Source organism: Vitis riparia, chromosome 19 (genome assembly GCF_004353265.1).
Source record: "Vitis riparia cultivar Riparia Gloire de Montpellier isolate 1030 chromosome 19, EGFV_Vit.rip_1.0, whole genome shotgun sequence".
NCBI lineage: Eukaryota > Viridiplantae > Streptophyta > Magnoliopsida > Vitales > Vitaceae > Vitis > Vitis riparia.
Window position 1 is genome coordinate 20,818,062 of NC_048449.1, and position 15,390 is coordinate 20,833,451.

Consider the following 15,390-nt stretch of genomic DNA (forward strand, 5'->3'; position numbering starts at 1 on the left):
TTAATTATAAAGCGCAGTCGGTATGTTAGGCTCAATATGAGAATCTAGAAAAGATCATAAGGAAAAATGAACTCGATAAAAGATTACATACAAACAAGTCAAAAATGACCCAAAAAAAAAACAGGCATTAAAGTACCACTCTAAGATGTATGAATCCACAAAAATTTTGGGAACAAAAACTGACAGACTAAAATTGCAAGTATAAAGACTGAAAGTTGTCTATTACTGTTTAGAAAACAAATACACTTGAGGAAGATTTAGAATCCACAACTGCTGTCGTCTCGTGTTTGGGTTTGAACTAAAGCTTCAACAATCACCCATGATAGAGATGATGGAGAATTTTGAATCCACCATTATTTTCTCAATCAGCCATCCTCTAAATCCATACATTCCTTTTTGACTTTCCATGTTTCAGTAATGCATTTTGTGGTTTTGAAATATGAGGTTGTCTGTTGGTTCCCAAGTGTAAGAGTTTAACACTTTCATCTTCACCCTTCATTATGAGAAATTGCTCTCATATAGGCAACACCTATTTCAGCAAGGAAGATCAATGGTATCTTTTAGGCCTTCAGAAATAAAAAGGACAGAACAATCTTTAGAAATATAAAATAAATTGATAAAACCATACTCTTCAGTGATCTTCAACATAAAAATCAGCATCTTTGCCTTCTCTCATTAACTTTGGATATAAATGAACTTCATTTATATAAACAACCTATCGAATAAATATATCTTATTAGACTATGAGTCATGTCTTTTTTAAAATTCTTATATTAAAAGAATGGTACAAAAAGAACCAATAAGAACAATGTCTATCATGAAGCCATATATTGCGAAAATGAACGATTCCTACCCACTTTTATATCAAACACTGAAGTGGTTTATTTTTCCTATAAAAAAGAAAAGAATTTATCATTTGAAATTCAACACAAAAAAAAAAAAAAAAAAAAAAAGCAAGGCTTCAATAGTATTTCTCAATAGTTGAAACCTTCAAACTAGTGATTTATAGGTTCAACTAATATCATCAAAGCGTGTCAATAAAAGGATAACTATGCTTATAATTCAAACATTTATAGGAAAATTGTCTAATTAATTATATTAAAAGTGAACAATCTCTAGGAAAGAAAAAATAAATTGATAGAACCATACTCTTCAATGATGTTTAACATAAAAATCAGCATATTTCCCTTCTCTCATTAACTTTGGGATATAAATGAATTTCATTTATATTGACTTATAGTCATCCAGGTACAAAGCACTAGCAATTTATATCTTTGAAGATACAAATTTCTAAATTTACTAATCTAATGAATTAATGAAAGAGGTGAAAAATGACAAAAATTACACAATTACTTTATCCAAAAACTATTAATTAACAGAATTAGACTCTTAACAGATGTTGCTCATTTTCAATACTTGGTTAATGATTTCTAGCCAAACGATCCCTATGTTGCTCATAAAGGGACAGTCCTATACCTAAAAAAATTACAAATAGGGTGGAATAATAAGGAAGTCTTTTGCCTAGTTTTGTTTGGTTAGAATGACATTTTAAAAATAATTAAAGGCATAGTGATAGACTTTTGTTTTGTCTATGCTAATACACATAGGGAAAAGACAAGAGAACTACTCTACAAAATTTACACTTAATGTTTGTGACTTGTTCAATTTGATTACAGTCCTAGTAAATATGAGAAATAACAAATGAGCACAACAGTCTTAACAGATTGATAATTAAATTAAAAAATAATACAACCATCCATAGTGGGGAGATTACCTAAAATATATGGTACAAAGCATCTAGGATTGAAAAAGATAGCAGGAATTCTTTCTACATCAGACATCTATAAATACGAATTTCAGGGGAATGAGAAATGTTTAAGCCAGTTCAAAACTTGTTACCTTCTTGAAGTGCTTTCAAGCTCAAACAGGCTACTGTAGGGAGTGATTTCACGTTGGGCCAAGGACTAATCACAAGCTTCTTAAGTAAGGTGCAATCTGTGACAAAATACTAAATAAATCAACCTTAGCATTTTCTTAAACACTCAGAATGCAAAAATTAAAGTAACATAATTACTTGGTACATGGTATAAGTATTTGATTGCATAAAATGCAAACATAAATAACAAAATTGTTATTTTCTATACATGCTAATGAATACAAAGAATTATTAAGGCAGAACTGTAAATACAACATACTGATTGGAAAATAGTAAATATGAAGCTATAAAAATGAGATGACATCTTGAGAATTCAGACCTGAAGTAGCTTTCTGTATTAGTCTTTGTAGGGCGCTAAGGGAATGCATCTCTTCTGGCAGTGATATAAGGGCAAGAATAAATTCAAAGCTCCATAGGTGCTATAAGCCTGCCTATCCAATCTGGTAATGTTATCAATTGAGACCAGTGAAGAAAGAGTCTGATGCAAGTAAGAGAAGTCTTTACCTTTGCACCAACCCTCAATAGCTTTTTTCCAAGGCATGGGCAATATTCAGCCCATCCTCACCATCATCCTTATTTGCAATGGCATATAAGAAACCTTTGGGCCAATGAATAACCATGAGTTTCTTAAACAAGGTGAAATCTGCAAGAAAATGGTAATCAAATCAACCCTAGCATTTTCCCGAACTCTTATAATGCAAAACTTAAAGAGTAATATGATTAGCTTGGTCCTCAATGACCATTTAATGACTTGTCTAAATTGTACATTGATTTAATGATGCAAACCTTTCAACTTAGTGACTTCTTCAAAATTATAATTTTATCAAATAATTTGGCAGTAAATAATAAAAATTGCAGCTATTAAAAACAAGAAGAAACATTGAATTGTAAAACTGAAATATATTGTAGATGACATGCTTGAATTAAAGAATATCCTTCATGAATCAATCATCCATTACCGGTCAGTATCAATTCTGGAAACATTGAAAAACTGAGGAGCACAGTGATTCAAATTCAGGGCAGACAACATTTTGTAGCTCATTAAGAGATCTTTGGATGCTTATCCAATCTGATAAAGTTGCTAAACAAGAACACTATTTTAAGAATTTCCAGAATGGTAACATTTTGAGGCATCAATGATGGAGGCACCAACTCAAGCTTCTGAGTCCTTGCAATTTGCATGTGAACCTCATCCCCATTATCTGACAAAAGAAGTTGCCTACAACATTTATTCAAGGTCTCAAAGTTAATATTGAATCCACTGGTGGAGATGTCCAAGCACTACCATTATCACTTTTTACAGCAAACTGAAAACAATTATGTGTAATAAAACCATTAACCTATTCCAAACATAAAATAGCAAGATCATTTCAGCAAAGAATTATAATAGTTAATTTTAACCATGAAAATAAACATCATTAGTAATTGATATCTTTAAAGATATGATTTTCAAGCCAAACAAGTTCAACTAAATTATAATACATGATGACTAAATCATAATATCAGTGGACTACTATTTCTTTCTATTCTAACTCTATCAATGGCTAACATAATAATCAAGTGTATTTATCTATGTTGTGTTTTGGTTTGAGTTGATATTGTAGAAAATAGTATAAAGCATAGCAATAGACTACCATTTTGTCCATCCTAATACATACACAGAGTAGAGATAAGACAAGTAGTGTAGACATCTTTTTCCTTTATATGACCCATTAATAAAAAAAATTATCAATGAGCATAACACCCTTAACATATCGATGGTAAAATTTATGATGCTGCAGCCATCCCTACTGGGAGAAGGATTACCGGAAATATACATGTCCACTAGCAGACCTGAATTGAAAACAGAGCAAAAGTCCTTTCTGCACTAGTCATCTAGTAGATATGAATTTATGGGCGATGTGAAATCTTTAGGGCAACCCAAGACTTGTCACCTTTTAGCATCCCTTTAGGCATTAAGCCAATCATAAAGCTACTTAAGGAAGGTGAAACCTGTGACAATGGTTTAAAGATGGAAAAAAAATTTCAAACTTGCTGGGCTGAGCAGTTTAACAGAGCAAATATAAAGAAGTGCCAAAGCAAATGAAAATAGGGCATTCTGCATGTATGATAATAAAATTGAGAAAAAAACTAGGGAATTTCTGACCTGAAATGACATTCTGTATAAGTTCACTCTTCACTAATGCAGGTACACGTTAATTTATAGGATATAATCAATCTTGGGCCAGTTCCCTTCGACATCTTTCTGCAAGGTGCTCATAATTTTATATATTAAGGTGTGCAAATGAGGTGAGATTGCCAATCCAATGTGGTAATGCTGTCAAACCACAATAGTTGTAAATTGAGAGATGTTGAAGAGTTGAAACATGTCGACGCAGCTCATCTAGAAGAAATATCAAAATCACATATCTTCTATATGGACAAAGACTCCAATGGAGAATCAATAACAAGTATTAACTGCCGCAATACCTCTCTCTCACTGTAGACAGTAGCAATTTCTTAAGACAAGGTAACAAAGACACTTGCAAGGATGTCTAAAATAGAAAAAAGACTGTGAGCTCAGGGCATTGCGACATCTTTAAACTAGAAAGAAGAGGAGATGAATGCAGTTCCAAGGACGCTAACTCCTTACAATACTCGATATCTAATTGTGAAAGATAAGGAAATGAAGGAGGTGGTTGTGTTGGTAACATTTCCAGGCCCCAATACCGGAAACACCAACTCAAGCTTCATCTTCATTATCTAACAAAAGAAGCTCACTGCAACATTTATTCAAGGTATCAAAGGTGATGAAATATTGAATCCCCTCGTAGAGATGACCAAGCTCCACCATTATCCCTTGTACATTCAATTGACAACAATTACATCTGCAATAAAATAGTTCATCTAAGAAATTTCCAAACATGAAGAATGCAAACACAAAATAGCAAGATCTCTTTAGCAAGAAATGATGAGCTAATTATAATTATGAAAAGAGACAACATTAAAATTGACATCTTTAAAGATAAGATTTTCAAACTTTACTAAATTATGATAAATGACAGCTAAATCGTAATATCAATGGACTACTCTGTTTTTGTCTATGCTAATGCTATCAATGGCTGACATAATAATCAAGGGTTTTTGTCCATGTTGTGTTTTGGTTAGAGTGATATTTTAGAAACTAGTACAAATCATAGCAATAGACTACTATGTTGTTTATGCTAGTACATACATAGAAAGCAGAGATAAGACAAGAAGTATAAAAAAGTTTTGCTTGACATGATCCATCAATAACCAAAATTATAGATGACTCTGACATTCTTAATAGATCAATAGCACAAAGTACAAACAATGATAATGATGATGCAACCATCAAAGGTCAGAGGAGGATTTACTAAAATTTATGTCTGATAGCACACCTGAATTGAAAAGAGAGGAAAGGTCTTTTCTTGCATTGGTCATGTAGTAGAAATGAATTTCTGGCAGTGATTAATCTCAAGGCATGTAAATGATATGAGGCTGCCTAACTAGAACAGTCCTAAATGATAAGTCTGCAGGGTATTGAGGGAATGCATCTCTTCTAGTAGTAATGTCAATTAATGGCAAGGATGAATTCAGAGCTCCATAAGTATTGAAAGGCTTCCTATCTAGTCTAGTGATTTTGTCAATTGAGAGCAGAGGAGAGAGTATGTTGTAAGTGAATGGAGTCTTTTCCTTTTCACCAGCCCTCAAAAGGTTGTTCCCAAGGCATGGGCAGTATTCAGCCCATCTTCACCATCATCCTTTTTTACATTGGGATATTAGACACCTTTGTGCCTATGAACAATCAGAAGTTCTTAAGCAAGGTAAAATCTGCAAGAAAATATTGATTAAATCAACCCTAGCATTTTGCCAAACTCTTAGAATATGAAACTTAAAGTATAATGATTAGGTTGGTCCCAAACTACCAATTAATAACTTGTCTAATTGTACATGATTTGAAGATGCAAAATTTTCAAAAACTTGGTGATCTAAAATCAAACATATAGACAGTAACATTATAAAAATTGAAGCTATTAAAAGCAAGACAGAACATTGGATTGCAACCTGAAATATATTTTGTCAATGACATGCTTCAATTAAAGAACAAAAATCCTATATGAATCAGGTACCATTGCTAGTCAATATCAATTTTGGGAAAATTGAAGTGTTGAGTGACACATCCCTTCTGGCAGTGATTGCAATTCAAGGCCAGCAGCATTTTCAAGCTTATTAAGAGATGCCAGACTGTCTTCTAGTTTGATTAAGTTGCAAAACTAGAGAAATTGATGATTGTAAGGATTTCCAGAATGTTAACATTTTGAAGCCCTAATAGCGGAGGCACCAACTCCTTATTTGACAAAAACGCTCTCTGCAATATTTATTCAAGCTCTCAAAGGTGATAAAAAATTGCATCCACTGATAGAGATGCCCAAGCCCCACCATCATCCCTTTTTTACATTGAATTTACATCAATGACATCTGCAATAAAATAGTTAACTTGAGAAATTTCCAAACACAAAATAGCAAGATCATTTTGGCAAAACAGAATTATGAATTGATATCTTTAAAGATACATTTTTCAAATTACTGTTACATGCATGCTTTCAGGCCACAAAAGTTCAACTAAAGTATAATACATGACAACTAAATTGTAATATCAATGTAACATTGTGTCCACTGATAGAGATGCCCAAGCCCCACCATCATCCCTTTTTACATTGAATTTACAGCAATGACATCTTCAATAAAATCGTTAACTTGAGAAATTTCCAAACACAAAATAGCAAGATCATTTTGGCAAAACAGAATTATGAATTGATATCTTTAAAGATACATTTTTCAAATTACTGTTACATGCATGCTTTCAGGCCACAAAAGTTCAACTAAAGTATAATACATGACAACTAAATTGTAATATCAATGTAACATTGTATTTTCCCTATGCTAACCCTATCAATGGTTGACATAATAATCAAGTGTCTTCGTCTATGTTGTGCTTCAATTCGAGTGATATTTTAGAAAATAGTATAAAGCATAGGAATACACCACTGTTTGGTTTATGCTAATACATACACAAAGATCATAGAGAAGACAGAGAGTAGAAAATCAATGATGATGCAGTCATTGATGGTGGGAGAAGGATTACCTGAATTCAAAAGAGAGAAAAATTCCTTTTTGCATGTGTCATCTAAGAGATATAGCTTTCTGGGCCATGTAAAATTTTAGGCCAATTCAAGACCGGTCTTCTTTGGGCTTTAGGTCAATCATAAGCTTCTTTAGGAAAGAAAAATCTGAGACAAATAACATTCAAATCAGACATCAGTATTTCGTAAAACTCTTAGAATGTAGAACTCCAAGTAAAATGATTAGTTTAGCACACAACACAAGCAATTGGTTAGATAGAAATAATTTTCAAACTTACTGATCTGAGCATTTTGACAAACATATGATGTGCAAATATAAAAGCAAAATGAAAACAAAGTATTTTGCATGTAAGAAAATAAAATTGAGAAGAAAGTTGTGGGATTTTGCACCTGAAGGGCTTTCTGTATCAATTCATTTCTTATAATCGTAGATATAAATGTATGGGATATGAGCAATCTTGGGCCAGTCTTTACTAGTTCCCTTTCTACATCTTTCTGCTAGGTGCTCACATTAGATATGTGAAGGTTTGTAAGTGAGGTGAGGCTGCTTATCCAGGGTGGTAACGTTGCCAAACCAAAACATTCGCGAATTTTTAGATATTGAAGAGTTGAAGCATGTTCTACTTAGCCCATGCGGGAGAAATATCATTTCATCTATGATGCAAATATACAGAGACTCCAATGAAGAAGCAGTGACAAGCATTAATTATCGTAATACCTCCTCTCGCTTTATGCAGTCCTAGTGTCTTAAGACAAGGTAACAAGACACTTGCAAGGATGTCAGCTTAGGGCATTCCCAGATGTATAAACTAGAAAGAAGAGGGGTTGAACGCAGTTCCAAGGATGCCAAGTCACCACAATTCCAGATATCTAATTGTGAAAGAAGAGGAGAAGGATATTAGCTAGTAGACACCATAGCCACCTAGTAGATACAAATGATCACAAGCTGCTTAAGCCATATGAAATCCATGGGGAAAAGAGTAATTAAATCAGCCACGACATTTTCCCAAGCTCTTAAAAAATGCAAGAACCTAAAGTAATGATGGAAAAGGCTTGCATTATGTGTTATATGACTGTCACATGTATAACACAAGTGATATCTTGAACAACTAAAGGCACATCATACGACTTTGGCTCCAAATTTTCTCTTCATATGTACAAACATTTTCTCTTAGCACTTTAACTGCAATGTAATAAAAAAAATGAAGCCATCAAAAAAGGGAAGAGAGTTTAGATCATGGTCTTGAAATAACTAAAGAACCTATGAGTCCATGAATTAGGTAATATCAATATAAGGAACATAAGAGTGCTAAAGGTCATATCCATCCAGGGCAGGCAGCAAATTGTAGTTCATTAAGAAATGTGCATGAAGTGGTCTTTTGCTAAACCAAAACAACTGATGATTTTTATAATTTCCATAACAGTAACATGTTGAAGCCGTAATAGTAAAGACAACAACTCAAGCTTCTAACTCCTTGGGATTAGCATGCCAACCTCATCCTCTTTATATAATAAATGAAGCTCTGTGCAAGATTCATTCTAGGATCTTAAGGGTGATGAATTGTGCAATCAATTGATACAAAGACATTACTTTATCTCGCCTTTGAAATTTAAAATACTTGATAGAGTCAAGTGTGGAAGCCATTGATATCAAAACATTAGTCCATGGAAACCCTCAATTTTTAGTTACTCAAGGAAGTTAAGTGTCCAAGCCACACATGCTTATCCCTTTCTGCATTGACTAAATCTGCGATAAAATGCTTTACTGAAGAAATTTCCAAAATATAGAATGCAAAGATAAAGTAATAAGATCATTTTAGTAAACAATCACAATAATTGATCAGATGTAACTATCGAAGTTCACAACTTTAACAATTGACATTTGAAGATATGAATTTAAAACTTTAGTCATCTATAAAACAGGGGAAGAGCAAAATGAGATAAGCAATTTGTTTACCACCTAATGGTTAGCAAAATAAAATAAGTTTCTAATTCCTTGGGATTAGCATGACAACTTCATCCTCTTTATATAAATGATGAGGCTCTAAGCAACATTCATTTTAAACTCTTAAGATGACATAGAGAATCTATTGATACAAAGACATTATGTTGTCACATCTCTGAATTTTCAAATACTTGAAAGAGTCGAGTATGCTAGCCACTGATACAGAATACTAGTCTAAGCAAACCCTTAATTTCTAGTTACTAAAGAAAGTCAAGTGTCTAAGCTCCATGCTATGAAAACAATCACATCTACAATAACATAGTTAAACTATGAAATTTCTCAAATATGAAAAATACACAAAAAATGGACTTCTGTTTTGTCTGTGCTAATAAACACAGAGCAAATACAAAGGAACAAAATTTCTGCTTTACATGTTTGTTGTCCCACACGATATGTTACTATGAGAATTAAAAAACCAAATTTTAGTAAGTATGACACTTTTAACTAATCAGTATCAAAATAAAAGATGATGTAGCTATTAATAGTGGGAAGAGAGTTATGGTAGATTGCACACCTGAATTTAAAAGGGAGTAGATGTCTTTCCTACGTACATTGGCCATCTATATGAATTTTTGGGCCTTGAAAAATCCTTAGACCAAACTAAACTTTTGGCAGTGATTTTATGCTGGGGAATTGAAGAATGCAGGTAGTGATATTTCAAGGTGGGCCAAGGAATAATCATAAACTTCTTAAGTAAGGTGGATCTGCTGTAGTAACTAAATCAAGGTCAATCTATGAAGTATAACTTTGTACCGTCAGTAGCAATCTTTAAGGTTCATCAAATGGATAAGGTGCAAACGTAAATAACAAAATCAAATTTTGCCTTATATGAGAATATAATATAAACTTTTGCTTCACATGAATAACCTAAATAGAATTCATGTTGTTACAGGATATTGATTGTAAAAATAATAAAAACTAAAGCAACAAAGAATGAAAAGAAAGGTACGTTTCAGACCTGAAATGGCTTTCTGCATCAGTTCGTTTCTGAACTAATTTCTGAGACACGAGTAATCTTGGGCCACTCATTTCCCGAATTGTTAACAAATGATTTCGACTGTGTAACGCCTCTTTTCCGGCAGTGATGTCAATTTAGGGCATTTACAAATTCGAAGCTCTTCAAGTGAGGAGAGGTTGCGTATCCAATCTGGTAACATTGTCAAACCAGGCCAGTCGTGAATTGTGAGACTCTTGAGGATTCTAAAAGAGCACAATTCTTCTGGCAGTGATTGTCAATTCAGGGCAAGGACCAATTTCAAGATCAGTTAACGAGCTGAGGCTGCCTATCCAATCTGGTAATGTTGTCAAACCAGACCAGTCGTGAATTGTGAGACTCTTGAGGATTCCAAGAGAACGCAGTTCTTTTGGCAATGATGTCAATTGAGAGCAAGAACAAATTTCAAGGTCAGTCAGTGAGGTGAAGCCACCTATCCAGTTTGGTGATGATGCCAAACCACAAGAGTAGTCAATTGAGAGTGAATGTAGGTTGGTGAGGGAGCGCATCTCTTGGGGCAATGATGTCAATTCAGGGCAGCATCCGATTCCAAGCTCTGTAAGTGAGGTGAGGTTGCCTATCCAGCGTGGTATTGTTGCCAAACGAGAGCAGTCCCAAATTTTGAGAGTTTGGAGAGTGGAAACATGTTGACGAAGCTCGTCTGGCAGAGACATCAAATCATCTATGCTTTCAACAGACACAGACTCCAATGAAGAAGCAGTAGCCAACATCAACTCCCGTAGTACCACCTCTTTGACTTTTACATAGGTACAGCTTCTCAAGGCAGGGAGATGGAGGAAATAGTAAAGATGTCAGTTGGGGGCAATTCCTGATGTCTAAACTAGAAAGAAGAGGAGACGAATGCAGTTCCAAGGATGCCAAATCACCACAATACCGGATATCTAATTGCGAAAGAAGAGGAGAAGGAGGCAGTCGCAGGGATGTCAGCTTAGGACATTGTGTAATCTTTAACTTGGAAAGAAGAGGAGATGAATGCAGTTCCTTTTTCTCTAATGTGTTTGGACAAAAATAATTTCTTTAAAACAATAATTTCATAAAATAATTTGATTTTCACAATAATTTTAAAACTATTATGTCTTATTCCTTCGAATATATAAATTATATTATTTTTATTTTTATAATTATTTTAATTTCAATAATATATAAATTATATATTTATGACGTCACCGATTCGATCGTGGTTCGATCAGTGAACTTCGAATCAGTAACTTTTTCGATTCAAAAAGTGGAGGTGGAGGTGGAAGTGGAAGTGGAGGTGGAGGTGGAGAAAATAGTCGGGGGCAAGCCCTGATGTTTAATTGTGAAGGAATAGGAGAAGGCAGTCGCAGGGATGTTAGCTTATGGCATTCTTTAATCTCTAACTTGGAAAGAAGAGGAGATGAATGCAGTTCCAAGGATGCCAACTCATCACAATTTGTGAGTGTTAATTCTAAAAGACAAGGAAATGAAGGTGGGTGTGTTGGAGATAAGTCCCTCCTCCACAACTCCTTTAACTTTGGCATGCGCTCGAGTTCAAGGTACTCAAGCGATGGGAAGAATGGGCCTTCGGATGAACAGTAGTCCATGTACTCCACCTTTTCTAAACACTGAAGCTTCAGAGACTTGAGGTGAGGGAGTTCAACAAATGGCGGCAGAATCTGGCATCCTAAACAACTTTTCAAATTAATTGTGCTGAGGTTAGGGAGTCTGCAACTCAAACCACCATTCATCATCCAACTTGGAAACCCCCTACCTCCATATCCTGTTATAAAAAACTCCTTCAGGTTTCGATGTGGTCGTAGGCCTACCATCACAGACTCAGCATCCTCACCCGATTGAGCTTGAGCTTCTTCACCATATGACCATTCTAATTCCAAGGACTCAATGTATTGTTTTTCCCCCAAATTTGCTTCCTCGGATTCTACGTTAGCATCCCTTACGTTTTCAAGCTTTTTAATCCATAGCTTTCCTCGAAGGTTGTTCAACCTTTTCAATTCACTCAATCTGCCAACTTTACTCCCAGTTCCAATAACAAACAGTGGTAGGCTTTCAAGCAAAGTCAACCTCCCTATCCCACATGGCATATAACTCAAACTTTCACACCTATCATTCTCCAAGTGCCTAAGATTAATCAATTCCCTTATGTCTTTGGGAAATTCTTTTAGATTTCTACAATCAATAAGTTTTAATGTTTGCAAATTATATAACCTTGTAATAGCATTTGGGAGTACCTTGAAATCATTGTATGAAAGATTGAGATATCTTAGATGACTCAATTTACCTATAGATTTTGGTATCTTTTTTGCAACGGTTCCATTTAGGCTCAACACACGGGAACACTTAAAATTTGGAATAAGTGTATTGCGAATTGAATAATTAGCTTCAACCCATTTATCAAATTTCAAAATGGTCCTTATGTGTTTCAAATCTTTCCAATGGATATTCAACATCATAAAGAATGACACATGATAAACTCTTTCTGATATCTTCTCTTTCTCCACATTTTCTTTTAAAACGAGGAGCTCAGATCCAACAATAGATTGTGCAAGATCATGTATAAGATCATGCATTTTACAACTTGATATATTATTATAAGCATCTTTTTTAGCCTCCTCTAATAATGATCTTGACAATAATTCATCAAAATACCGATCTCCTACGTGTGAAGCTTGAATATATCCTTGTGCCATCCACAATTGCACCAACAATTTTTTCTCAATTTCATAGTCTTTTGGAAATAGTGCACAATAAGCAAAACATTGCTTCAAATGGAATGATAGATCATCATAGCTTAACTTGAGCACGGATAAAGCCCTATCATTATTTCCACCTTCCAATAGCAACAAATTTTCATTGTTTCTAATGGACAACCACGGATGTTCCTCAGTTTTAAAGCGCAATATTGCTCCTAGTGTTTTGATGATAAGAGGAACTCCATTACACATATTCACAATTTCTTTTCCAATTTCTACAAGTCTTGGATACATTCTCTCTTGTCCTTCTTCAAATGCTATTTTTGAAAATAAATTCCAAGACTGGTTTTCTTTCAAACCTTTCAAAGAAAAAGGAAAATGATCAATACCCATAGTTGATGCAACGTTTCTATTTCGGGTGGTTACTAGAATCTTACTCCCTTTAGCACCAACCATCAACAAGGTCCTCAATCTATCCCAGTTTTGGAAGTCATCATTCCAAACATCATCAAGTACTAGCAAGTATCTCTGCTGCCTTAGTTTTTCATGAAGGGAAACTTTCAAAACTTCCAATGACTCAGATTTTTCTACAACTCCACTTAAGGATTCCAAAATTTTTTTAACCAGCAACTTTACGTCAAAATCATCAGAAACACAAATCCATATCTTAGGCCCAAAAAAGTCTACCACTCTCTCATCATTATATACCAGCTGAGCAAGAGTGGTCTTGCCCAACCCCCCAATTCCAATAATGGCAACAGCAGAAAGATTTTTTTCATTCCCAGATGACACCAACAATTTTATTATCTCTTCTTTATCTTCATCTCTTTCTACCATTTCAGAGGTCAACGTCTCCTTTGTGTGTAACAAAACACGTTTTTCCCTTTCATTGTGGTGTTTGGATTAGGGAAAGTGCGTGCATGTCAGCGTTCACATGCCAAACTGACCTTCCATCATATTAATTTTTATTTTTTAATGCTTTGAAATCATAATAAAGCTATTTGAAGGACAAAAAGGTAAAATCATCCAAGTGGGAAAAATAAGAAGGTGAACAGAAGATGGGATTCCATTATACATTATGTACACAAACATGTTGATGGAATCATAGAAGAAATTAAGCTTGTCAAGACTCCTCTTTTATTATTATTATTATTATTATTATTATTATTTGACATATGTATCAATGACATTTTGACAAAAATATTATTTATTTTTAAAATATTTAGTAAAATATGATAATTTTAGCATTCTTTCCTAAGCTACAACTTTTTTTTTTAATTACCATCTTAAAAATCAATTTCCATATTCAATTGAAAATTCAACTTTCAATTGAATTTTTTTCAACTACGATATATTTAAAAATATTTTTTCAATTATCATATTTAATTTTTTATATTTAGATTATGATATTCTTTTAAATCTCATGTATTAACGCCAGTTTAAAAATTAAGTAAATATAAAATCTCATACAAAATACTATGATTTTTTTTTTATCATAAATAAGGTTAATTCTCAAGAAAATGATCTTTTTTCAATTTTGAGTGGGGATGGGAAAAAGATAAATTGAATCGACCTTGATCCAACCAAATCAATTTGATTTTTTATTTATAAAACTTTAAATTTTATAAAATTAATTAAAATTTTCAATTTAATTTATTACCTTAAAGGTTCAATAAAAAGATATTGAATATTAGTCAAAACTCTACATCAATTGTAATATCATAAATAATTATAAAACTAACAAAGTCATTTTTAAATTATTATTAGAAACTACATATTAATGTTACTTGTAAGTTGTAATTGTAATTACTATTAATTTTTTACATTTTGTTTGAGTATGATAAAATTAAGTATATCAAATTCAATTCTATAAATATATTAATATAAATATATTAATATACATTATTTTATTTAATGTATGTTAACACCTTTGTGCTCGAAATCAATATTCTCTTGCTTATCCATACACATGTTACTCCAATCAAAAATACAAAATAAATGAAATAAAAATAAAAATAAAAATAATGATATTGGTCCAAACAAATAAAATTACTATATACCATTTCATTATTCTTATTTTACATCAAATAAATTTGTTTAAATTATATTTTCTGCTCATTACAAAATTTTACTATGGTAATTAACTTAACACTTGAAATGTATTTTCATCATAATTTACATATTTATTTATTTTGCTTGTTTCACGCTTTTTGAAGCTTCAATCTTAAAATTCCTTGATTTATTTTAGAGTTGATTAAATATGATAAGTTTACAATGATGAATGACACATATTCATATTTTTATAAATATAATGTTATGAATTTGTGAAAATGTTAATAATGGTAATATTCTAGTATCCTATATCAATTATGGATGAAAATTTCCATAAATTTCAATAAAATTTAGTGGAAATAGCACGTTTTGATAGTCATAAAAATGAAACAGAGATCAAAATTTCAAAGGGCATAAATATCCAAAAAAATCAACATGTTTTGCCGAAATTTGGGCATTTATCGATTAATATGTGAAATAGGGAAAATATCTCTTGTTGACATTTTTTCAACAAATTGTTGCCAACTCCAATCAAACGGAGTCAAAACTCACCTTATTTTTTG

At 32.9% G+C, this 15,390-nt stretch overlaps 2 protein-coding genes across 2 annotated transcripts; both read right to left on the bottom strand.

Moving 5' to 3' along the window:
- Positions 1-57: 57 nt before the first annotated feature.
- LOC117908579 (putative disease resistance protein RGA1) lies at positions 58-12,497 on the bottom strand. The gene is made up of 11 exons (XM_034822227.1): positions 11,545-12,497; positions 10,047-11,068; positions 7,086-7,230; positions 4,083-4,803; positions 3,743-3,928; positions 2,896-3,155; positions 2,441-2,579; positions 2,256-2,363; positions 1,900-1,995; positions 629-715; positions 58-529 (listed from the first exon to the last, which is right to left on the bottom strand). The coding sequence occupies exons 1-2, from the start codon at positions 12,164-12,166 to the stop codon at positions 10,773-10,775; spliced, it is 918 nt and encodes a 305-aa protein (XP_034678118.1). The 5' UTR covers positions 12,167-12,497; the 3' UTR covers positions 58-529; positions 629-715; positions 1,900-1,995; positions 2,256-2,363; positions 2,441-2,579; positions 2,896-3,155; positions 3,743-3,928; positions 4,083-4,803; positions 7,086-7,230; positions 10,047-10,772.
- Positions 12,244-13,617, bottom strand: LOC117908314 (disease resistance protein RGA2-like). The gene is made up of 2 exons (XM_034821919.1): positions 12,364-13,617; positions 12,244-12,251 (listed from the first exon to the last, which is right to left on the bottom strand). The coding sequence occupies exons 1-2, from the start codon at positions 13,610-13,612 to the stop codon at positions 12,244-12,246; spliced, it is 1,257 nt and encodes a 418-aa protein (XP_034677810.1). The 5' UTR covers positions 13,613-13,617.
- Between the last annotated feature and the right edge of the window lie 1,773 nt (positions 13,618-15,390).